At 45.6% G+C, this 26,388-nt stretch overlaps 1 protein-coding gene across 2 annotated transcripts in view; it reads right to left on the reverse strand.

Moving 5' to 3' along the window:
* The window catches only part of ZFR2 (zinc finger RNA binding protein 2), a 124,015-nt gene that overhangs the window by 34,186 nt on the left and 63,441 nt on the right, over positions 1-26,388 (reverse strand). For both annotated transcript variants that reach the window (XM_014520872.2, XM_025206621.1), the window contains exons 6-10: positions 23,612-23,794; positions 22,712-22,943; positions 21,824-21,975; positions 12,850-12,969; positions 6,192-6,337 (exon numbers count right to left, since the gene is read on the reverse strand). In XM_014520872.2, coding sequence (XP_014376358.1) covers positions 6,192-6,337; positions 12,850-12,969; positions 21,824-21,975; positions 22,712-22,943; positions 23,612-23,794 — 833 coding nt within the window. The remainder of the gene's footprint in view (positions 1-6,191; positions 6,338-12,849; positions 12,970-21,823; positions 21,976-22,711; positions 22,944-23,611; positions 23,795-26,388) is intronic.

Raw genomic sequence — 26,388 nt, forward strand, 5'->3', positions numbered from 1 at the left:
GGGAAGCAGCAGACTTGCCGGGCTAAGGGGTCGGGGTGGCAGATTGGCCCCTCAGTCCCCCTCAGGAGGGAGTCTCCCACAACAAACACCTTACGTTTTGTCTTGGGGAGAGCAGGGGCGGGAGCTGCAGTTGGGCCCATGTTGCCTGTGGGGGCCGGCAACTCAGCAGGCTCTGCTGGGGCAGCAAGAGGTGCGTACCTGTTTCTCAGTTCTGGTGGGGGAGGGGCCTTGGTGCGGCGGGCCTTAGGGCCCTTGACCACCTTGGTCCATGCACCTGGCTGGAAGTTGAAATCGATGTGGCTGCTGAAAGCAAACTCAAAGAAATAGTTGTGGAGTAATATAATCAATTTGTAACTGTAATACCTATAGCTAAAATCCTTGCTGTTAAAAATTAAGCATATATAATTTGGAGGGGAGGGGCAGGAACGGTCTACTTGAGTTAAAAACACTCTCTGGTTAGCCTATTCCAGTTGTTAAATTGTTTATATAGCAAATATAGCAAATCTACATGAAAAATACATTTGAGAGTGATGGGAAACAACTGCATTTTATGGTCAGTTGGGGCAAGGTACACATGCAAGGATGGTTTGATAATTCTCTAATACTACCACAATTATATGACAACACCTTTGATATAACTTGAAGTTAGGTGCAAATAGATGTGTGTTGCTTGCTTTTTGTTCAATTCCAGCGCAATTTCTTTATCTCACACACACACACACACACACACACACACTTTAAGAACTCAAATGAAGTGCTTTGTTTTATGAAGCTTTCTGTTATTTTTTTTACATTGCAGGTGTTTAATTTTGTTGTTTTATGATTAAGTTATGGACTCTGTATTCCCATTTTGTCAAATATATACATACTGGGACTTTTTCATGCTCTTCTGTGGTTAAGATCTACCTATTCAGGTATTATTATTACTTTTCTGAATTAATGAGAGAATGGGCACATCTACATGTTCGTTAATGTGCTTATGCTAACGTGCATTACATTTAGCATCTCCGGGCACTTTTATACATGCTCCGAGAGTCGCTCTAATTAAAGTGCTGCCGCGTCTCATGTATCAGCGTCCCCACTCTTAAAAATGGTGCTGGGGGTGCTTGAACTAAAGCTTGTTTAACAACCTTTAGCTCAAAGACCCTCACCCCATTGTTAAGCACAGGGACAATGGTACATGGAAGGAGGAGGTAATATATGATACGCAGGAGGCTGCTGGAGTGGTTATTGCCTCGCTCCTGCAGACTCGATTAACTGAGTCTGTTCCAACGTGCTGGAATTCCAGCATGTTGGAGCAGCTTCTGCACTTGTGTATAGGCGCCCTCCATTGTGAGGCACTAGAAAAAGGCACATAAGCCTATTTTAGTGTGCATTAGTGAAAGTGGAGTTTTTTTGTGATGCTTTAATGTGTATTAAAATAGGCTAATGCTCCTTAAAGCACACGTGTAGATGCACCCAATCAAAGCAAAGGACAATAAGGTATATAACACAATCATTTTGCAATAAAAAATCATTTCTGTGACTCAATTACTGTAATATTGGATAATGTATAACACATTTCAGTACATGTATCTAAGGTGATTTTTAACAAAACTGAGCCATGTAAAATAGTTTTTTTCTTTCTTCAACTGTGACTGAAAAGAGACTTACTCATGGGAAAGCTATCTACTTCACTAAAAGACAAGTACAAAGATTTTTATGCCGCCTGAGAAGACTATAACAGAAACTGCAACTTGGAGATATAAATCAACCCAAAAAATAAAAAAACAGCATGACAGAGTCTTGGTCCTGAACAAACCCTAATGGACAATGCCTTTAAGAGAAGTTATTAAAACATAGCTCGATTCCGCAAATACGTTGTTATATTGTTTTATATATGTTTTTGCTATGGTTATTTTTCATTAACACAACCAAATAAAGTTAAAAATATTAAACAAACAAATAAAAAAATAATGTTAGTAGTAGTGACTGACGTAACCACATATACAAGTTGTTCTGTAGCTGTTCTATGATAATTATACCTTTTAAATTTTGTTAGATAATTTGTGAAAACAAAGGTACCCCTTCCTTATAGAAGAAGACCATAAAGTAGGAGATTAGACAAGAGAAGAGTAATAAATGACATTCCAAAAATATTGAAGGAAGGAAATAAGAAATCCCCCTTCTAAAAATTGTGATTTTCACAAGTACACAAATCCCAGCTGTTTGGCATATTCTAGGGCCATGGAACAATTGGTTCAGTCTCATTCCCAGAGTCTCAGTAAAACAGGAATTAAATGAAATCCATCAGGCAAAGTTTGTTAAGAGTCAGCTATATATAAATATCGGAGATGGACTGCAAGGAAAATTAAATCAGAGAATGCAGTAGATACAAGACAATCTGCTTCCAGTCTGCATGCCATCCTCCTCCTGCTTCCTGAGTCTCTCCAGGCAGCAAAAATGAGAATCTATATTGTGCTGTTGCAGATAGCCAGGCACATATTCGCATGGCTTGGGCTTTGGAGATGTAAACAGAAAAGTTTGGGCTGTAGAGCTTGCTCAATCTCTCTTCTTTTATCCAAGGCTACCTCTAATCCAGGTAACAGTTGGGCTACATTAAAATACATCTGGGGTCAAAACTGCCATTGTCCTCTCATCGGGCAGAGTCTATAGGCCACCTATAAACGTGCCGGGTGTCTGCTTTGACGCATATTACTTAGCACGTTCCAGCAGCCTCAGCATTATGTATATTAAGTGTCCCTGCGCTTGAAAAGGGAGGCAGGGGTGCTTTAACAAGCTTTAAAGTGCCCCCACTGTCATTTTGAAGCACGGGACACTGAATACACGTGATGCTGTGGGCGCTTTAATTTAAGTGGCTCTCAGAGCTGCTCTAATTAAACCTGCACCCTGCACCCTGGAGCATGTGTAAAAATGCCTATCACACAAGCTTAATAACTTCTCATTGTCATCCGTGATCTGGTGAAGAGAAGTCCACCCGGAGGACAACTAGCAAAACAGCATATTTCAATTATATTCCCAGTGATATGCTTAGGCTGCCAAGATCAGAACTGCATGGACTGATCTTTACTTCCTGCTCTAGCACTGCTATATATTGTTTAATCATTTATTACCTTTCATGCTAGATATGACTGCATAACAGTAGGAGTTCAAAGATTAATGGGTCAAGATCCTGCAAAGGGTGGGTGGGAGGAAGAGAAAAGCATGAGGAGCCTTTTCTACTATTCCACACAAAATTCAACAGAAGGGAGATACTGCCCCTATTAATGCCCCACAACTCTCCAACTGTTTGAGTCACTTCCTGGGCCACATACCAATACTTTTGGGGAGGGGGTCCAACCGTTAGGGAAAACAGAGGCAAGCTGTTACCTCAGATTAATCTACTTTAGAGTAGTATAGCTGTAAATAATATTCCAGTCAACTTGATATGCCAGAGAGAAGAAAGATCAAATTGTGGATAGTATGCTGCATAGTCATCAGCATCTGACACATACAATGTATACTGCTTAGACAAACTTTATTGCTAAAATAGACCTAAACCAGAACAATCCCTTCCTTTTACACTTAAACAGCTACATCTGGTATATATCTGAACATTTTGGACAGAATTCTATTTCCTTTTGTGCACCAAAATGGAAGTCTTCTAGCTATGCAAATGGTCCTTTGGCACCTATCCACAGACTGCAATTCTATTACCCCAACATGCTGGACATAAGTGTGCACACATACACCGAGCATATAGAGTAGGCTACATACTGGCTGGACCCATGTGTGTGAACATAAGTCCAGGAAAAAGCAGGGAAGGAGGACGACCCTCCCAAGTTTTGGCCCCAGTAATCAAGTGACTAAGGCACTTGACCAGAAGCAGGAAACCCAGGTTCTAGGCTGCCCTTACTCAGAGGGGGTTTACACCTACGTCTTTGATTTCCTAGCACAATACTGTAGCCACCACACCACAGGTTAGGCATTAACTAGCCCTGCCCCTTGCATTTAATAGTCATCAGTCTCAGTACATTAGACATGTACACTTACACACCCACAGGACAAACAGAGGAAGGGGACAAAAATATAGAAATACATATACATCGCAGAGGAAGGGATGAAAACTATCCAGGCATGCAGCTAGATAACTGCCATTTTTCTTCCTTTCTCTCTCTCTCTCTCTCTTTCCCCACTACTTTATTTTCTCTTTTTCCCCTTTATTGCTTATTGTTTGTGACAGACATATGTATTTTTGATTTTTGTGTCGCATTTTAAAAATCTATTAGAAAGAAAACTGGTACACAAAGGGGAAGAGAATTCCACCCTACATGTACAATTACAGACAGGGTAGTGTGGCAGCCAGTGAATACAAAATAACTCATCTTATTTAATAGCTTTACTTAGAGACAGTGGTCCAGGGTGATACAGCTTTAAGGCATTGTTGTGTAGACTGATGTAGTAATTGTACCACCATCACAGGATACAGATATAAGCTGTTACTATGCAACTGTTATGTCTGCATGATTCTGTAACCCTATAAATCAGAGGCAGGCAATTATTTCGGGCAGAGGGCTGCTTACCAAGTTTTAGCAAGCTGTCAAGGGCCGTGTGACAGGTGCCACGCCCCCTGGTCACCATCTTGTGACCAGAAGTCCCGCCCCCTAGCCCCTGAACTATGCCACCAGAAGTCCCTCCCCTTGCCCCCGGGGAAGTCAGCATGGGGTTTTGCCATTTCGGAAACAGAAAAATAACAAATTTTATTCTAAACAGCAAACATCTACAATATTCGCTAATTTGATTTCAAAAAATATTTTTCTCCTGATTTACATGCGCTTGTGTAGTGTACATAGAGGGGATTGCACAATAGCTTAAAATGAAGTCTTACTCTTGTATGCTGTGGGGGGGGTGGATATAAAGCAGGGCCATCACTAGGGTGGGGCGAATCGGGGCAACCGCAGCTTCTTCAGGTCCAGGGCTCATGGGATTGAAGTGGGGGCGGGGCCCCACATGGGCTGATTTACCCCAGGCCCCACACCCTGCTCGGGTCACCTCTGGGTATAGGTTTGTGGGTGTCTGTGGGGGAGGATGTGGGTGTGTCTTTCACAGGTGGATAGGGGTGGAGGTGGAGTGAGGGAGCATGTGGGGAGGTGTGTGTGGATATCTGGGGCGTGGGTGGGTATGGGGTTTGTGGGGGGCATGGGGGGAGGGTGACTGGAGAGTGTGAGGAGGTGTGCGGGTCTGCATGTAGGGCAGTGCAAGGGGGGGTGTGCATATGTATGGTGAGGTGTGCATGTGAGACTCACCCAACAAATACACACACACACTCTGCCCCTCCCTACACACATACACCCCGGGGTACCGGTGCGACCCCATGTTCCCCGGTCTGGTGATCCAGCCAGGAGCCATGTGATGCTGGAGCAGTGTGGGGGCAGGAACGCAGGGAAATGGCGGAGGGTGGGGCAGAGCTGGACTGCTCAGTCCTGGTGCTGGCTCCCCCTGGGTCCTACTGCCCCTGGCACCCATCATCTTTGACAGGCACCCAGGAGCAAAAAAATGTCAATTTACTAAACTTTTTAGGGGCCCTGCCAGGTGGACAGAATGGCCTGGTTGGCTAGAAACGGCCCATGGGCCGTATTTTGCCTGCCCCTGCTATAAGTGTAACAAAACAATTCCATCTCAACCCTTCTTCATCCAGGGTTAACTTTAGAGTGATTTAACTCATCTGAATCTCTACAGGCTCAGGCAGACATAGCAATTATAGAGTAACAGTTGCTGCTCACTCATAAGCAAGAACTCCCCCTACCCATCTGTACCCAAATGCCCATTTGTCCAAATACTCTATATTGCTGTCAGGGCAGGGTTTTCTGTTTTGACAGGGGTTGCCAACATTTTCCTTCCTATAACTCCACAATGCATTCACTCAACTACTTTTCACAGGATATGACCAAAATCCTTTGCATCAATGCCTGGAAAATATATGGATTTGATGGTTCAAGCATCAAAAGATGAAAACATGTGAAGTGGGTATTTGCAGAGATAGGGAAGAAGAGCAGATAACCATTTTCAAGACCATGACACAAGACTCAGATCCGTTGCACTAGCAAAGCCCAATCAATTGTGTGAATTAAAAATAAATAAATAAATAGGAATCCATCAGTACCCCAAAACATCCACATTTCTGTGAAACTGATCTCCAAGGGATGACTCGCCTCATTTCCATGTGCCAACGCTGTTCTTCCTCTCTGTGTCTCTTTATCAGATCCTTCTGTTTTTGTTTCTTCATCTTTTCCTCATGCATTTTCCGAGCTCTGTTACTAGGCTTGATCTCAACTGGAAGATCTGGATTCACTTTCTTCTACAAGGAAGTCATAATAAAAATCATAAGGATTTTCTAAAGTGCTATCACAAACTAGTAAGAATAATAAAATAACATTTTGTTATTGTATTCTCATAATTAAAGTATTACTAATAAACCTGACTTTTCAATGTGCGTTTCTGGCTGCTGTTAAAGATGACCCGTATTAAAAACCAAGCGTTTAAATCTGATCTGTTTACAAGAAGGAACAAACAAACTCTAGACTGATGCTGGGAGAAGTGCAAGTTGTACTTTTACAATACTGTGGCTGTCACTACACGAGACACTGACTGTGCAATTGCTACTGCACAATCATTTAGTACTTGCATATACAAGTACTAAATGACTGCAGCAGGGCTGTATGAAGCTTCGGATGGCGATTTGATTCAGAGGAAATTCGGTGGCCGAATCTCCGAATATGAATCGAACCAGGGGACCAATTAAAAGGTCTGAATCGATTCAAAATTCTCCGAATCTTCGGAAAAGATTCGGAGAGCTTTGATGATTCGGGCAGTCCCTGGTGGCTGCAGCTGGAGTCCAAGCTGATAAGGGGGGGGAGGGAGAGGGGGGTACGACCATGGGGGGACCCCTGCGAGCCCCCAGCCCCTGCCTGCTCCCCCAGCTGCCCCCGACCCCTGCCTGCTCCCCCAGCCCCACATGGTTGCACCACCTGCCCCCTCCTGGCCCTTTAAAGAAAAGCTCCACACTAACTGGGTGCTGCCGGGCGGGGGGCCAATCTCTGCTGCCCCCACTGCCCCATGCTGCGTGGGGGGCTCTGCACAAGCCCCCCCGACTCCCCTCCATGGGTGCCCTGCCCAGGCCGGCTCCGGCCCTTTAAGGAAAAAAAAAAACCCAAGAAAAGCCCCAGGACTCACCACTCCTGCAGTGGCCTTGGGGCGTTCGTACAGAGCCCCCTACATGGCGCAGGGCAGTAGGGATTGCCCCCTGCGGGCAGGAGCGGTGTCTGGGGTTTTCTCGGGGTTTTTTTTTTCTTAAAGGGCCGGAGATGGCCCAGGCAGGGCACCTGTGTGTGGGGGGGGGGATGACGGGGGCTGGGGAAGCAGGGACTGGGCTGGGGGCTCATGCAGAGCTCCCACATAGCATGGGGCAGCGGGGATTGCCCCTCCCCCCCGGCAGCACCCACTGAGTCCAGGCTTTTTTTTTTTTTTTAAACAAGTGCCGGAAGCTGGCACAGGCAGGGCACCCATTGCCGGGCTGGGGAGGGATGGGCCTGGCTGACTCAGAGATTCGGCAGCAGCCAAATCTCCAAATCAGATTTGGCCGAATCGATTTGGGACAGTGATATGAATCACCAAATCGAATCACTGTCCCCTGAATCAGACGAATCTGAAGCAAACAGGCCTACTGTGCAGTAACCAGCGTTATTGTGTAGTAGCATCCCTGAACAGCTTCTTGGTGACACTTACTGCGCAGTAGCATCGCATCATGCTTTCTGCCATGCGACACTACAGCGTAGTAATAACGAGCTACTACACAGAAGTTATGAGCTACTGCACAGTCGGCGTCTCATGCAGATGTGGGACACTGTGTTATGATTCTTTAAGTAGTCCTTTAGCTAAATTGGCATAAGCAGTCGCAGTATAAAATTAACCTTCCCTCTGCTCGTCCCCCATCCCTCAGGGAATTTAAGTCTTAAACTGTGGAGAGACATAATTAATTTGATACTGAATGATTCCAATATATGCTGTTATGATGTAATGGTTATTTCTTCCTCCTCCTACAGCTACATAAATGTAACAAAATCATCCTCACTTTAACTAGGTTGCATTTAGGTTACAGTAACAGTGATTTAGCTCATTTATATAAGAGCATGTAGATGTATCAGTTTTTGGGTTTTTTTATAACAGTTGATGTGTTCTCCTCAGCAGAAACACCCTCTCCCATTTTAAAGGGATTTAACATCCACAGCTTTGTAAGCTATTCTAGATCCTAGTCAGACCAGTTGTGGAAGAGAGGAGGAAGTACCCACAACTTCCGCTAAAATTAAAAAGGGGATTGTATTAGGCACCTCTAAGTGATCAGACTCAGAGCCGGCCTTAGGGGTATGCAACGTGGGCAACTGCCCAGGGCAAGCTGGTCAGAGGGGTGTCCCCCACACACACACACCCCCGAGCAGCCCACACTCACAGCAGCACTCTCCCCTTAGCCCCAGGCACGAGGAGCAATACCCAGCTCAGTCCCCTCCCTCCCGCCCCCTCCAGCTGCTGCTCAGGAGGAGCCATGCTGGGCAGTTCAGGCAGGAGCACCATGCCATTCCATTTCTTTGCCAGACTGTGCTCCACACCCCTGCCCGCTTACCTCTGCCTGCAGCAGTGCCATTGACTTGGGAGGGTACAGGGGGAGGGGGAGAGGCCAAAATAGAAGTTCGCCCAGGATGCCATTTTTCCTAAGGCTGGCTCTGATCAGACTCAATGAGTGTGTCTACATGTGCTACAAGCATGGAGCAATAAACTCTGGTGCATATTGTGCTGGAGATTATTGTTTACGTGTGCGCCCAGAACTGCAGCAGGGTGAGCTGGATTGGAGTAGCCCCAGCTGGCAGGAGGCCGGGGGTGGGGGGTCAGCCTGCTAGCCTGGGGCTCTTCCAGTGCATGACTAGCTAGCAGGCAGCCTCCGTACTGAAGCACCCCCCATGCCCCAGTCAGCCCCGTCAACATCTACATATGCATTGCTGTACACTAAATAATGTTGCCATATGATAGCAGTTGCATTTACAAGTACTACCCTACAGCAGAGTTAATTAGTTTACTATGGCCTAATAGGGCCACAAGTGTAGCCGCTGAGACTTTACTGCAGAGTTAGTTAGGCAGTTCCTCAGTAAACATCTCACATAGATGCACCCAATGTGACCTAAGTGAGGAACCCAGAACAGAGGTGTCCAAGTTTGAAAATATGGGACCAACTATCTACCATCACATAAATCCAAACTCTAAAGTAAAAGTGCCTCAATGGTGATATTCAAAGACCTAATACAAGGATGATTTTAAATATTTGGGAAAGTTTGAAAATAATTTTGCTAGTTTGACTAATATTAATGGAACTTCATTTAAATGAGGAATTCCCTTATGAAAATGGGATGTAAGATAAGAATACTTTATTTGCTACTGCTCCTCCTCTAGCTAAATATCAGTGACGAGCTATGGCGATGTGACTTGTTGCTATGGCAATGTCACGTTGGCATGCACTAATCGTGATGCTGCTGCTACATTGCCATTGCAACGAGCTACTCCACAGTAGCTCATTGCTACTGTGATATAGGGTTGGAAACAACCTGTGCGCTGCTGGGACAGGACTGCACAGTACTGGTAGGTACCGCACAGTCATTTAGTACTTGCTAAAGCAAGTATCAAATGACTGTGCAGTGCCAACTGCGTAGTCAGGGGCACATGTAGATGTGCCCAGTGTTCTTTGTGACACTACTGCAGCAACCATATGTTGGTGATGTTACATGTGGCTACCATGGAGATGATGCTACAAATAAAAGTAGCAAAAACATGCGAGCACTTAGCAAACAAGGCTCATGTTCTTAGACAAAGTGCCTTCCCAGGTAAAAAGCACATGCACGATTATTTTCAATCAGAATATTTTTCTTATTACAGAAATGTTTAAAGTCTTTATATATCTTGCTATTAATGAATGGAAATTAGCAATTTGCTTTTATTATTTTTTTAACAAGGCATAATATTTTAATTGTGTAGGTTTGAGACTATTGCTGAACATAAAGAATGGTTAATTAATTCTTGACTTGAAAAGGATATGACTTCTACATACATTATTTCTGTGCATTAGAAAGGACAAGTTATGGTCATAATGATTTTTAAGGTGCTGCACTTGCTTTCAAGATAGAAACTGGAGCAGACCCCAGATGGACAATTATAGTCCTCCAGCAGTTGATGAGTAGCCAAATCTATCATCCTAATGAGACAATACAAATGAAATGCCTGATGCAAGATGACCTACTGAGGAAATGTAAGAAAAATCCATTTTCTTTTGCCTTTCTATCTTAGATCTAGTTAGATCTAGACCTTTGCCACCATTGGGTACTGTAATGTAAAGCATTTTTTATGATCAGAAACTGCTGTGCATTCACTCAAGAAACTCCCAAATAGTTCTTTATTCATCACTTATAAATGCAATTTTGAGTCAGTCACTGCAAGAGTTAAAACTGACCAGATAAATTCTTCTAAGGGAAGAAACTTAGAAGTACTAAATACCGTAAGTCTATAAACAGGGACTGTATTCATTGGTATTTGAATCTCCAGATTAAAAATGGGCTTGATGGACTAGTTTTTTTGTTTTGTTTTGTTTTTTTGATCTACACAGTACCTTGGACTTTTCATAATAATTTCAATACTTTTGTTTCCAAACCAACAACATTTGCATCCCAGTGACATCCACTAACTCAAAGCTAATTATTTCTCTAACACTGCCCCATAAAGTTTAATACTTGTGTGTGATAATGCAGGATAGGTAAGTGCACAAGACAGGTAAGTGAAGGTGGATCCCTTCCTATAGATGCTCCACTTCATAAAATACTACTCAAGTTCACCATCTAGTGGTCACTTGAAACTTTAAAGAATGGCGGAACTCAGAGTAGAGGTGCACCTTATAGACTAACTGAATCAGAGATGTGCAAGTGAGCTGTTGCTCACAAAAGTTTATGTATTCTGATTCAGTTAGTCAATAAGGTGCACCTCTACTCTGCCTTCTGCCTGACATCAGACTAATATGGCTAACTTCCTCTCAACTTCAAGAATGTAAAACAAGTCACTGAGGTTTTGGAACAGAAGACACTAATTACCATAAAATCAGCATTACCAAAAGCTAAGCTTTTTTGTGACAATAATTTTGGAAAGAACAGTGTCAGCAATGAACTGTATATGAGAAAATCTGACTCAGTCCCATAGCATTCACAATAAACCAAAAGAGGTCAAAACTCTTAAGGTACATTTACGTTTGATTCAGTATCTAAAGGAATATGGTGTATTTGGACGTGCTTTTACATGCGCCTAAATTTAATGCGCATTAGCCTAATGTGCATTAAGGTGATTTAGGTCTGCGTTTACACGTGTACATGCTAAGACGCATTAATGCGGTGTGCGGACCAATTTGGGACTAAAGTTAGTCCCAAGTCAGTCGACATACACAGCGTCTACATGTGTGTTAAGGCGCTTTAGCTATCTGCGCATAAAATTTAGGCGTGAATAGCCTAAAATTGCCATTTTTAAGGCGTGTTAAGGGTGCACATGTGGACCCGCATCCTTAATGCACTTTAAAAATGGCTAACACACCTTAAATTGGTATGTGTAGACACGCCCTGTGGGTCTGAGTAGAATGAAAATTTTCTCTTTCCACAATGATTGATTGGATTCTTCTGGATTTGGTTTAAAATAATGGGAAATCACTGCCTTGGCCATAACATCAAGTTTATACTTTTACTAAAGAATGATGAAGAAACTTGGGGGAACAACTCATTTAGAAAACCTGTTGGAATGACCAATCATAGAAAACTATAACTATGCTTGTCATTTAAAATTATGTAAGTAAATAACTGGTAAAGAAATTCAGCACTTGGCTCCAGAAAAAATATCTTTAGCTATTGATCTTAAAGCTGTCTCTAGTAATCGTAGGATCATTCCTCTCCTGCCTGGAAGAGAGTATCACTATGTTCCTTCATATAAACCAAACACACATACAAGATTTATTTAGCTATTAACTGAACAGCTTTGAATTAGTGCTTAGAAATTCCAAACTGTGGGCCACACATTCAAGCTTTCTGAACTGAGATTTTTTTGTAAAAAGATGTCTCTAGCTGATCATCTCCCTTTGGCTGCCAACCCAAAATATTTTTACTGACAATCTGAAAACTTTTTACTGACATCAAAACTTTTTTACTGACATATGTTTTACATAATGTAAATGTAACCCTTCTGCCAGGCCCTGGATGGCTGTAACAGGGATCAGGTTCAAATGTGGGAGTTTAACACCAACTTTCTAAATTGGGCTTGAGCCTCCGCCCAGAAACCTGTGAAAATAAATTTTAAGTGAGTGTTGTGCTGTAAACAAACTTGCCCACTCACAAGCATCTAAACAGGGCTTATTACAGGGGAAAAGGAAAAGACACATGTTGTTAGAGAAAACTTAACCAGCAAACATTAAATGAAACACAAACCATTAATAGTCTTAGTTATACTTGACTGCAGCAAATGGCTTTACACTATGCTGCCCCTGCTCAAAGGGTCCTGAAATCATTCCTACACCCTGACACCCCAGCCACACCTTGTACCATCCTGCCTCCAGCCCAGCCCAGCCCTCAACCTTGACTTATCCCACTCCCTTTTACTTCTTATAGAATATGAGATATTCTATAATCAGGAAAAAATAATTAAGCATGTACTTTTTATCTTGGATTCTATCTGAGAAGTTAAGATTAAAACATCTGCTGGCCAATGTTCCTATGACTCAGTATTGTGAGTCTGCCCCATTCACACCTTGTATTGCAGTCGATGTCTACGCCCCTTTAAATGCATGTCCTTTGCATTAGGATCATTGAAACTGCATTCACAGAGCTTGCAGTGAAACCGGATCATTTTGCCTTCATCATTTTGTACCTGAGAAACAAATTATAACATTTAATTTTTATAGACACTGCTTGTGACAATAACATTATTTTCCATTTAAGAGGAGGCTTTCATTCCAAAGTACTTAACGAAGTGATAAAATACCAAGTATACCAACTTATCATCCAAAGGCTCTGTGGGGTGTGGCTTAAGGCAGGGGCAGGCAATTATTTCATGTGGAGGGCTGCTTACCGAATTTTGGCAAGTTGTCGAGGGCTGTGTGGGAGGCCCCACTCCTTGACAAGTGCCCCGCCCCCTGGTTGCCATCTTGGGACTGGAAGTCCCATCACTAGCCCCTGACACCTTTGCCACCAGAAGTCCCTCCCCTTGCCCCCACAGAAGTACTCCTTTCAGTAAGGGTTTGCCATCTTGGAATGAGAAAATACCAAATTATATTCTAAAAATCAAACATTTACTACATTAATTTGATTTCAAAAAATATTTTTATCCTGGTTTACATGTGTTAGTGTAGTGTACACAGAGGTAATTGTACAATAGCTTAAAATGAAGACTTAGTCTTGTATATTGTAGAGGGGTGTGTGTGGGTGGGTATAGGTTTGTGGGTGTGTGGGAATATGGAGCATGGGGGAGGATGAGTGTGTGGGGGGTTTGTGGGAGGTGTGGGTGTGTGTGTATGTGGGGTGGGGGAGCATGTGGGTGTATGTGTGGATATGTGGTGTGGGTGAGTGTGGGGTTTGTGGGGGGCTGTGAGTGTGGGGGAGAGGGTGGCTGGGGAGGGTTGCGGCATGTGTAGAAGGGGAGGATTTGCCAACAGCCCTCCCATGGCAGCCAGAGCCCACCCGGTGGTCCTCTAAGCTCAGGCTCTGTGCTCCTGCTGCTCCTGGCCCCAGAACACTGGCGTGACCCCGTGCTTCCAATTGTGTCCACTTCCCCCCATCTACCACCACTGCCCTTCTGTCGCTTCCCTGTTCCCCCCCACCTCACTGCAGGGGGAAGTGGCAGCAAGCAGGCACACAGACAGCAGCAACAGCTGGGCAGAAGCACGGGGCCCAGCACAAACTCCGCACTCCCACCCATCTGTCGCTGCACTCCACATGCCCACTTGCTGCCCCTTCCCCCCGCCTGCTGCCGCTTTCACAGCTTCCCTGCCTACGGCTGCTGTTGCTCCTCTCCCCCCCGCCACTGGCTGCCCTGGCACCACGTGCTCCTGGCTGCAGCGCCTGGACTGTAGCAACTGGCTGAGCCCAACCCTGAGGACTGGGGTGATCACCTGCAGTCCTTCCCTTCTTATCTGAATTTCCCTCTGGCACAGGGAATCAGGAACAGCCCCAGAGGCCCAGGCCAGAAGCCTCTGCTCCGCATGGGGCTTCTGGCTGGAAGGGGTGGGGGCCACCAGGCAAGGGCCACCAGGCCTTGCTTCTGCAGTTGCTTAGTCCTGACAGCTGCTTCCCCTGGGTCCTACTGCCCCTGGCTTCTGTCAACTTTGATAGGCAGCCTGGGGCAGATATATTTTCTTCCAATATTCTTCCACCATTGCCAGTTTGTCCAGTCAATCACTACGGTATGGCCATCCATGCCTGACTTAACCCCTAGACTTGGGCACTTGGACCCACAATTGGCTGGGTCCCCATAAAGCAACCCAGTAAAACTACAGAAAATCACCTGTTATTTTTTCAGGGCTGTCACTTGCCAGCCACAGCTGGCCATGAGAACCCATACAACAATTCCTGTCCTCAACATTAGCAAGGTACTGCTTTTATTTGCCAATGCCAGCAATCTCAGTCAGTGCTGCTGGACAGAGGGGAAAGAAATCAGGAGAGGGAAACCATGCTCACCAACAGATCAGGAACATCCCTTCATAGCCAAAACTCCAGCAACAATCACTTCAGTGGTTGAAAGCAGGGGAAACCTTCCTGGAAACACAGAGCCTAGGGAAGTGATTCTCAGCCAGGGTGCTATGGCACCCTAGGGTGCCTTGACATCGTTCGTTTCAAGAGTGCCACAGATGCCACACAATGTTAGCAACGTTAGGCGTGCAAACATAATTCACAAGATAAAACCAGAGGGTACCTATAATACATGCTGGACGTTTGCTCCAAAGCGTGCTAACTAGCATGTGTCAGAGCAGACTCGATTAGTTGAGTCTGCTGAAGCATGCTAATTAGCATGCTCCAGCAGCCTCCACATCATGTGTATTCAGCATCCTCATGCTCCAAAATGGCAGCAGGTGTGCTTGAACTCAAGCTTGTTTAACGAGCTTTAGTTCAAACATCCCTGCTGCCATTTTGAAGCATGGGATACTGAATACACGTGATACTGTGGGTGCTTTAATTAGAATGGCTCTTGGAGCTGCTGTAATTAAAGCACCCTCCACCCCTACCCCAGAGCACATGTATAGATGCCCAGAAATTTCAAGCAGGAATCCACAGTGTCAAAAACCTTCTGACCTGTCATGGCTTTTCTGAATTCTTAGCCACAGAAGAACTGCTCTATTATTTTTCTATACTCAGAAGGCAAGTGAAATTTAAGAGCATTTTCTGAAGGATGCCTTGAATCTAGAAAGGCTAGAACCACTGTCTAGGCTCAATTTCACACAGCACACTGCACAAAAGTTCAGGATGCAGGAAATGCTGCCAACATAGCCTTCCCTCCCAATCCCCCTACACTTTTTCCATCGCTGGAATCAGACAACAGGGGAAGCAGTGGTCTCCACTAGGGAAAGGAGAGGTTTGTTTCTTTCTCAGTGCAAGCCAAATTCCTGAAGACTGTTCTTCCAGAGATGTCTTCCCAGGCAGAATGGTTTTAAATGTCTCCGGAGTAGTTTCTTGACTGAAGGGCACAGTAAGAAGATGCTAGCTGCCTTGTGGTGTCACTGGAACAGAGGGCTATTACTGCTGCTGCTGTTGCTGCTGCGTGAAGGGGTAGACTGAATTTCACTAAGGCTAGTGCACTAACTTGGTGAGGCCAGACACCTTGCATGACAAACCCCATGTCTATGTTCCAGGCTGAAAGGAAATGCTAAGGCCATCAGGGAGGCAGGGGACATGGTCAGACAGATTAGGAAGAGAACAGCAGTTTGTCTGGGCAGGGGGGAGGAGAAAAAAAGGAGAAGGATCTTGTTCCTGGCTCCTGGAAGGTGAGTGAGTGCAGTGAGCTTGGTCTGCTGGTTTGACTGTGGTGGAGATAGTGTGCGTTGAGTGAGCGTTCATTTAATTGGCTAGTCAGTTTGTTGGCTGGGCCTCATGCATGGAGTATTTGGTGAGGGCTGTTTGCTGAGCAGTTTCTGGAGGAGGAATTCCTGCCTGTGCCCTAATGAGGGGGTGTTAATGAGCTTGCCTAGGATTAGGAGAGCATGAAAGGTAGCACCCAAATGAACAGCAGGAGCAAGAGAAGATGGGACAGCAAACAGGGTAGTTTGAAAGACAAAATAGTTTGCAAAAGGTAACTGGGGGCATTTATAGACGTGCTCTGGGAGGCAGGGGGAAGCAGGGGGCACTTTAGCATAGCTCTGAGAGCCGTGTTAATTAAAAACGCCCAGAGCATCACATGTATCAGCATCCCCGCACTGAAAAATGGTGGCAGGGTGCTTTGAATTAAAGCTCATCGAACAACTTTTAGTTTAAAGTGCCCCACCACCATTTTTCAGCGCGGGAACACTGATATACGTGACGCTGGAGTTCGGTAATTACCACACTCCTCTCTGATGTGCTGTAGTTACAGCATGTCAGAGCAGAATCCCTGCATGCGTACAGGAGTCCTGGGAGTCTTCCCTAGGCAAGCTAAATGGTTTGGCCACAGGTAACACCCAATAAGGATTAACTCATATCTTGCATGTCATTATTGCAGTAAAACATAGTCTTAACTTTTATCCTTATCTGGAACTCAGGACTTGAGTGAATTAAACAACTTTAAGTTCCCTTATAACGAACAAAACAAGTTGCTTAATCTAAAATTTAGATTGTAAATCTCCTGTTAGATTCTACTTGAATCTAATTTAAAATTAACACCAACCAGTTAACAAGATACAATTAAACAGTATAACAACTAGGGCTGTGTGAAATTTCGCTGGCTGTTTCGATTTGACACTGTTTCGACTCATTTCGAACTCAAAACAGTGAAATCAAATCGAAACAATGGGCTTCGAAACAGCCTCAAAACAGAACGAGGCTAGTTGAAATGCTTTGAGTCTTTTGAAACATTCTGAGTCTTTTGAAAAGCTTTGAGTTTCAAAGCAGCCAGCAGCAAGGTGGTGGGAGACAGGGGAGAACCAGGGCTGTGCTCCCAGCAGCAGCCGGGAGTGCAGCTCTGGCTCTCCACATCTCCTGCCCCCAGGCTGCGGGAAGCCGATCACAGCACAGGGGAAGGGAACTGAGCTCAGGCTCAGTTCCCCTCCCAAGCGCTGCGATCAGGCTGGGGAAAGGAACTGAGCCCGATTGCTCAGTTCCCCTCCCCAGCCCTACGATCGGGCTGAGGTTGGGAACCCAGCCCAGTTGGGCTGAATTCATTTCCCCAGCCCGATTGTAAGGATGGCGTTGGAAAGTCGCCCAGCTGGACTGAGTTCCTTTCCCCAGCGTGATGGTCGTGCTGAAAAAATGAACTCAGCCCATCTGAGTGAGGTGAAGCCCAGGGAGTGAAGAGGTGCCCTGGTAGAGGTGCAGTGGTATTGCTGGGCATAATCCAGAGGCACAGGTAGGATTCTCAAGTGATAAACTGGGAAAGCCTGTTGCGCAGAGGGGGACATCCAGAGTGTTGCTGAGGATAGCCCCTGGGCTGAGTACGGTTTTGTGGGTCTGCTACTGGTAACCTTAACCCTGGTGGGATCATGGTGGAGCCTGCTGCTGGTATCCATGGCTCAGAGGCTGTGCTGCTGTGAGCTGGAGAAGATAACTGTTCCCATGGTACACTGGAGAGGGCAATTGGGCAAGATAAGCCTGCCCTGATAAGGCCTGATCCACACTAAAGGACATACTCTTGACTATGATGACCTGCTGGCAGAGGGTGCCGCAAGTACCCTTGCCCATGCTGTGGGTATTAGTGGCTTAGGCCTGGGGGTAGGTATAGCTGAGGCTGCAGGTGAAAGACTTGATGGGGACAACATGGAGAGCACTCTTTATGTTGTCTTTCTGCCTGGTGATGGTAGCTTCAGCAGTTTGCTGGGATCTCTTTCCACCTTGAGGGGTCTCCATGAGCATAAGAACTGACATTTACTGGGTCAGACCATAAATTTGTCAAGCCCAGTGTCCCGTTGCACACAGTGGCCAAAAGCAGATGCTGAGGGGGAGGGTGAATAAGGCATGTCCAGTATTTTCTGCTCCCTACTCCTTAGCAGCTCTGGAGTTGCCAGAATGGAGCTGGGACTGTGCTACTATGTCCCTGTAGGTCTTATCCAAATACCTCTTTAACCCTCTCAGCTGCTCCAGTTCAGCTACTCCCATCTGTAAGAACCCTGAGCAACAGGAGAACTTTGCACTGCATGCAGATGTATGCTACCTCTCCTCTGGGAAGGTAACTGTACATATGGTACTTGGTGCAATAAACTGGGTATCCCCCATATCTCTGCTGGACTGCTCCCTGCATTGTAACTATTTTGAAGGTTGTGTTTTTTTTGAAGGGTTAGTGTTGGGAGTGGTTGTTATTAGGGCTGTGTGAAATGGCACTGTTCTGCTTCAACTTCAGTTTCGAGGTTTGCATGGAACAGTGTTTTGTTTTGAATTTCATTTTGAGTCGAAACAGCTGTTCTACGCTGCCATCCATTCTGCCTTCTGGTCCCCAAGTTCCTATGCTCAGAGATTCCCTGTCTTCACAGCAGGTTTGAGACTGGGGTTCAAACCTACAGGCATGGGTGCAGTCCCAACCACAGCCTAGCTATGCCTTTTCACAGCTGTTCTGTGCCCACACCCCACTCCTTCTTCACAGCCCTTATTCCCACTCTGCCTCCAGTCCCAAGCCCCTGTCTCCCCTAGAGCCTAGAGCAGATCCCCTCCACCTCCAATTCTGGGCCAGTTCTCATCTGGTGAAGGGTAGCACCCTGGGACTCAAGCACCATTGATCTACTGGGTCAACGTGTAGGTATGCTGCCACACCACTGCACCCTGAAGGAAGGCCCTCCCGCCCTTGGGCACCCTTTGAGCAGGCCTTGGTTCTGATGGGCCACAGTTGCACTGTGCAACATCCCCTCCCCCAGACCTTCCCAACCCCCACTGACACAGCACCCTCAATTCTCATGTCCAGTTCACAGAGCTCTTGTTCTAAGTTCAACAAAGAAAGCATGGGAACTTTTAACTGTTTGAGCTGTTTAATAACAGTTCCAAGTGAGAATTCCTGGTGATTGTTGAGCCCCAGGGGCTCAGCCTTCAGTGGTGCATAGCAGCCCCTAGGTTGCCAAGTTTCCTCTGCCAGGCCTCTGGAAAGGCTTCCTCCTAGGCATGGCAGATGTTGTGTAAGACACTGCTAAGATAACCATCCAGGTCAGGTATTGCTAGGTGACATTCTGGCATACTCCCAGTGCCTTCTACCGTGCCTTGAGGCACTCAAAGGTGCACTTGTTGGTCACGTGGCAGCTTCTCAGTCAGTAGTTGAACAGTTTGTCTGACATCTAAGTGCCCTGTGTAAAGTTTGTGAGCCAGGAGAGGAGTAGGTATGCTGGGTCCCTGAGTAACAGTGTGGGGAACAGTCACTTCCTCACTGTGACACCAGTAGCCCTGTGAGCAAATTCTCCTGAGGTCATTAGGGGCACAAAGCTGGAGTTTCTAGACATCCTGGTATTGTGGTTGTTGCCCCACTAGCCGGTGGTAACACATGATGGAGAAGAAGCCCTTGTGGTTTACTTTGAGCTCTGGTTAGCAGCACCCAGAGCGTGCCATTGGCTCAACACAGTCCAGAAAGCCCATGTGGACAAATCCAGCGATGTCCTCCTGTGAATTCGCAAGGCAAAGCAACTGTGGTGGCCAGCCCTTTCTGGAATGCATGGCATACCTTCTGCACAGCTTCCCCTGCTGTGGACTTGCCCATGCCAAAATGGATTAGAGGCTGTTAATAGCCAGCTTTGAGATGGCAATGACCATGTGCTTCTCTGTGGTCATGCTGCTCTCATGCTGGTGGCCGATGACTAGTTCAGTACAGATTTCCACGAAGGTGGCACAGCTCATCTACACATTCTGTGGCCACTGCTCATTATCCCATGTCCCCAGGATGATGTGTTTGCACCAGATGCTGTTCAATTCCCCGAACCAGTAGTGGTGGTACATGGTTTGCAGGTGACCCTGCAGAAGGCCATCCTCTACACTGCCCTGTGTAGCTGCTTTTGGGCATGCTGGTGTCAATAGTGCAGGGAAAGTGGCACGTCTCAGGGAGAAGCCTTCCTAAGGCCTCAATCATGGTACCCTGCAGTGCCAAGTCATTGCATGCCAGCTAGCATATGAGCTGGAAGAGGATGCAGAGTATATTTAAGTAGGCCACAACTTTCCACCTCAAGCAGGACAGGAGGCACAGAACCATCAAATGCTGCCAAGAATTGCAGGGCAAGGAGATAGTAGTCATCCATTCCTGGCTCCCTAGGGTGACAGTGTATGGGATGGTATATGTGCCACAAGTGGCACAGGCAGCCTGTGTGCAACACATGACAGGGGCCAGAGCAGGGAACACGGTGACAGATAGGGCAGGGAGCAGAAAGCAGAGCAACAAATCAATTAGGGAGCACAGGGCAAGAAGCATAATAAAAAGCAACAGATTGGGCATGGGAAGGGGACTGGGGTGGCACTCAGGGAGGGAGCAGGGCTTAACTTGTGGCACACCTGCCAAAAGACTGACCCCCACTGATGTAAGCAATGGGCCCTCCTGAGAGGAACCTGATCATGTGGCAGCAAAGACCCAGACACTATGGTGTGTACACACGTGAGGGACAGGCAGTAGCTTCTCTTCTCTGCGCTCATCTGTCCTTCCCAACCTCCAGAGACTTGGTCTTGAAAGGTATGCTAGGACGTTTGCTCTCCTTCCCATAGCTGCACAGGTCTGCCATAGCAAGGCCTCATGGTCATTTTGAAGTGCTTCAGATGTGAGGGGCCTGTATGTCTGCAAGACACTGCAGCACTCTAACTCTGAACTGCTTCAGAAGGAAGCAGGTTTTGAAATGCTCCAAAAGGACATCTGTCCACATCACAACACAGGGGTGCTCAACATTCTGGCTCATGGGTTGAATTTGGCACCACAGAGCCATGGCATCTGGCCCATGGGTCTCCCTACGGGTTGGGAAATTTGGCGGCAGGGAAGCAGTAGTAATACTGCTGCTCTCTCCCACTTCCAAATTCCCAAGCCCCATGCAGGGAGTTGAAACCAGACCGTGCCCTCTTTCCCCACACAGCTAGATTGGGGCTAGGCCGTGTGTCCTTCTCCTGGCAGGGCCAGACCACATCCCCTTTCCACCGTGTGACAGGGTCAGGGCTGGGCCATGAGGTGAATGGGGATCTGTTGTGCCTGCTGTGGAGGCCAGATCAGGACCACCAACTGGATCTGGCCCACAAACACGCAGGGCATCCACCCATTCAGCCTACCGGCCAAAAAGGTTGAGCACCACTGTTCTAACACAATTAGACAGGTTTCAAAACAGCGTGTGCCAAGTATTCAGACAGAAAAATACAAAGCTCTCAGATAGGGGTTCCTGCCTAAATTCTTCATTTGGATGCTCAAATACAGACCTGAAGATTATCCGACAGAAGATTAAATAGAAAGCACTGAATGAAGGTAGTGGTGAGATTGCTTTTCTAAGAGTACTTACTTACTTTAGTGCAAATGCACTAAACAAATCATGTTTAAATATTTTGGAAATTCATGGCCTTGCATTTTACATGTGATTAATTTGTGCACTAAAAAAATCATTAAGCATTACCTCTTCCACATAGTCATGTCCAACAGGTTGTATATCAAGTAATACTCCAGAGCCATCCCCAGAGCTATCATGTTCATTTGGTAGCTCTGATTTCGGTTGTAACACCTTCGATTCCTCTAGTTTGATGCTTGTTGCCTGAATCTTATTAGTCCCTAAAAGAAGATAAGCAGATTAATAATCAACCTACTTCTTTACTACCTAGGAAGGTATCCTTATTATAACTCATATTACAAATGCATATAATTAATTTATCTTCATAACACTAAATGGCATTCTTGCACTGTTAGTCCTAATTATTTGTTACAATGGTAGCTGCTTATAGCAGTTAAAAATCTCACTGGGTGAGATTTACTGTTCATTTGCACATCACCATTAAGTTCCATATCTACAGTAATGTTTTAACATTATTAACTGCTACATAGGTGACAGCCTTTATTTATCAGCTATACATTCAGACTAACATAAAGGAGTTATACCATGAACATGAAGATTAGACATCTTTAAAGATAAGACAATTCTTATGGTAGCTATACTTTCAAGCAGATTTCTATCAATTTTAGCAATGACTTTCCATTCTGCAGTCATCTGAAGCTTGTAACTGCTCACAGAAGTAATGCAACTTAAAAGGGGCTCTTTAAGCATTAGGTTTTAAAAGACAAGTGAGAAAAAAACAACATTCCAGAATTATTTAGAAAGCCTGATGGTCAACTATTTTTTCCCTGGGCAGTTTTCCTAGGCAGTGATGGGAAAAAATATTAAAAGGTTTAATCTATTTGTATTTGAGGGAATTACACCTTTTAAACAAATTGTAAGTCCTGTATGATGCTACAAAGCTTAGATGATATCTAAAAACCCAAGAAGTTAAAAATGGAGTTTAAAACAACATACCTGTAAATGTTATCTTGGATGTGACTAGTTTCTTCACTGCCACTAGCTTGCCTGTGTTGCTTGCACTGTTAGTTGCTACAGCTGTTGGCTTCGTTGGTGCAACAGATACTGCTGTAGGGGCATGGGCAACTGGGTTACTTGCTGTGGTGATGGTAGGATCTGAACCAGAGTTCACTACTATAGGCTCTATTGAAGGGATGGGCTTTCCCAATTTAGTATGCAGCTTAACAACCTGAAATACATGTGGTAACTATATCAAAGGATAGAACTAGAAAGGGACAGAACTAGAAGTTAAACACAATACTATAAAAGTTTCCCTTGGAAAAATGTGTACATTTATAGGAAGAATGTAGCATAAGAGCAGCATATAATATGGTAATACAAAATTAGATTAAAAGACTTGTTCTGGGTACATCTACCCAGCAGAATGAAGATATAACTGTAGCATCTTCTATTTTACTCTAGCAAAAGCAGTGAAGTTATAGTGGAATGGGATTTATGAAGGGGTACCGCAAGAAAATATGGACAGAGAAGTCTTGGATTAGAAACCCAGCCACCAGTCAATACCATATTGCTGATCACATATATAATTAAAGGTTCTGAAAGAGGCCCTTCAATTCTGGCATTACTGTAGCAGCATGTTAGCTAGTGTTTAAGCAATCTGGTGGGATAGGCTTGTGTTCAAAACATTTCTAGACATCTAAAGTCAGCTCCTGCAGTCAGTCAAATCTTGAAATGGATAATCTATTTTGTACTTCAACTTTCTTCTCAGAAGTATTTTCCAAAGTATCTATCAGCTCCAATGACTTTTTTTAGAACATCAGCATCTTCCGTAATCAGATGTTTCACACCATCCACCTACATGAAATAGGTGAATCCAGTCCCATTGAACTATCCTACCTTTTGATGCTTGGCTCCTCGGATATGTGCTGCATATGCATCTGCTCCTGTACAGGACACATCACAGAGCTCACATCGAAGCTGCGTCTGCATGCCACGAGGGCCAGTGTTCACCTGGTTCCCTGATTTCTGAGCTGCCTCTTTCTTTTTGTGCTTTTGTCCTTCTAAGTGCTCCCGGTAAGTCTATAGTCAAAGAGGGAAATCCATTCTAAGCGGTGATGCAATACCAATAACTCCATTTCAAACTTTCCTTGGAATCAGTCTAGCTTTAAATGTAAGGGTACGTGCGACTCAAGTCATTTTGTAAGACATTCTATTAATTCCCTTGTATTTACAGCATCTGGAGATAATAGATACAGCATTTCCAGGCAGGAGATTCAACTGGATTCTTAGGAATACATAGGACAGAATTCTATTTCCATTTTTTGTGCATAATTAGCAGTTTTCTAGCTGCATAAGTGGCACTTTTGGTACTTAAGTGCAGGTTGTGATTTCATTACACCTGCAGTGAAGACATCTAAGCGCATGTAGACTGAACATGTGCAGTATGGTATGTATGAAAACATGGGAATCCTAAAAATTGGTGAAACCCATGAGTAGTGGGTGTTAGCTCCTATGGGACAGGGGTGGGCAAAATGCCGGATCCAGACAGCAGCCAGACTCCTTTTCCCAGCAGCCCCTGCCCACGTTGTTGTGACCGATTTCCATGGAGACTCCAGCAGCTGCAGGGCCATGACAATGCAGGGCCAGGGTTTCCATGGAGACTGGCCTCAGCAGCACTGGCTGGGTGGGGAGCTGCTGCAGGGTCAGGGCTGGGGTCTTGTGGTGGCGACAGTATGGTCTAGAGCTGGGACAGAGCCATGATCTGCTGCCTACACGCCCCTGCCCAGGGCATGCAGGCAGTGGATCACAGTTCTACCCTGGCTCCGGACCACACTGTCACCACTGCAAGATCCCAGCCCCTGGATTGGTTTTGCTATATTTGTATTGTTATAGGTTTATAAACATGTATCTCTTAAGAGTAAGGGTGCAGAGTAATTTGGGGGACAGCAGGGGCAATCCAAGTGATGCAAGGGACTCCTTCCTCCCCCTTCTGTTCAGCCTATACTGTGACTAGAGCCAGTGAGAAGGACGGACATGGAGAAGACTTGAATCCCCTAGCCACGGCCCTACTCACCAGCTTTCTAGCAGCAGATCTGAGCAGTGCACATTAGAGAGGGTATTAACCCTGAATGTGTAACTAACCACTAGCACTTGTTAACCTTAACACAGACTAACATTCCTTAGAATTAGCACCTGCTAACTCTAGCATGTAACCTCACCCTAATAACAGCTGTTATGTGATCCAGTACAGCAGCTCTTCCCACTCCATTTGAAACAATTCTAAGTACCTCATCTTACATTTGCATACAAGGAAGCCTCATGAAATACAATGGCTATCATTAAACTGCTGCCAAAGCAACACATGTTAAATAATGGAAACCAACTATGAAGCTGATTAAATGCTATATAATACATGGCCCATATTGGGTAAACATGGTGGTGGGAACCAGGGGTGTGTGAAGCAGGCCCTATTTGATTCGGATTCAGCCCGAATCAGGGACAGTGATTTGATTAGTTGATTCAGATCACTGTCCCTGATTCGATTCAGCTGAATCAGAATCTGAAGATTCGAGGTTGATTCAGAGAATCAGTGATTAGGACATAGACACAGCTTTAAATGTTTTTTATACATACCTTGAGGTAGCAGGCATGGCTTGTGAATGATGTGATGGTGGGGTGCATGGTGTCCCCCCACAGGAGTATGGGGGCCCACCATGTGCTTGGCGGCAAACCCGGAAGTGGACTGGAAGTAGCACCAGTCCACTTCCGGGTCTGCCAGGGAAGTGCGCTGGCCCACCCCCCCGCCCACACCTGCTGGGAACCCGGGTGCCCCCCAAGATCCAGGAGGCACCAGTCACCTGGAAGTGGACCGGAAGTGCTTCTGGTCCAATTCTGGGTCTGCTGCTGAGCGTGCTGGGGGGCCCCCCCGCGCTTCTGTGGCACATTCCATGTGCCCCAGCATCACAGCATTCACGAGCCCCTGCTACCTAGAGGTATATAGAAAAAACATTTAAAGTTGTGTCTATGTCCAAATCTTTCCGAATCAATTTGGAGGGTTCTGATTTGATTCGGACAGATTAAAGGGTCAGGTTCCGGAGGACTGGAAGAGGGCTAACATCATCCCAATCTTTAAGAAGGGGAGGAAGGAGGACCCGGGGAACTATAGACCAGTCAGCCTTACCTCTATCCCTGGGAAAATCCTAAAAAGTATCAAGAAACACATCTGTGGGCTAATTTGATGCGGAGCGGTAACCAACATGGGTTTTTAGCAGGCAGGTCCTGCCTGACTAACCTAGTTTCCTTTTATGACAGGGCCACCAATTGTTTAAATGCAGGAGTCGAGGTGGATGTTATCTATCTGGACTTCAAGAAGGCCTTTGACAAGGTATCTCATACCATCCTTATAAATAAACTGAGGGGATTTGCCTTGGATGATTAGACAGTAGACTGGGTAGCAAATTGGCTCAAGGCACACTCAGAGGGTGGTAGTGGATGGGTTGGTGTCAACCTGGAAAGATGTAGGCAGTGGAGTCCCTCAGGGCTCAGTTCTGGGGCTAGTGCTGTTCAACATCTTCATTAATGATCTGGATGAGGGGGTGGGAAGTACCCTGTCCAAATTCGTGGACAACACAAAATTATGGGGTGCAGCTAACACCCTGGAGAGGAGGAACCAG

Source organism: Alligator sinensis, unplaced genomic scaffold (genome assembly GCF_000455745.1).
Source record: "Alligator sinensis unplaced genomic scaffold, ASM45574v1 scaffold103_2, whole genome shotgun sequence".
Classification (NCBI taxonomy): domain Eukaryota; kingdom Metazoa; phylum Chordata; order Crocodylia; family Alligatoridae; genus Alligator; species Alligator sinensis.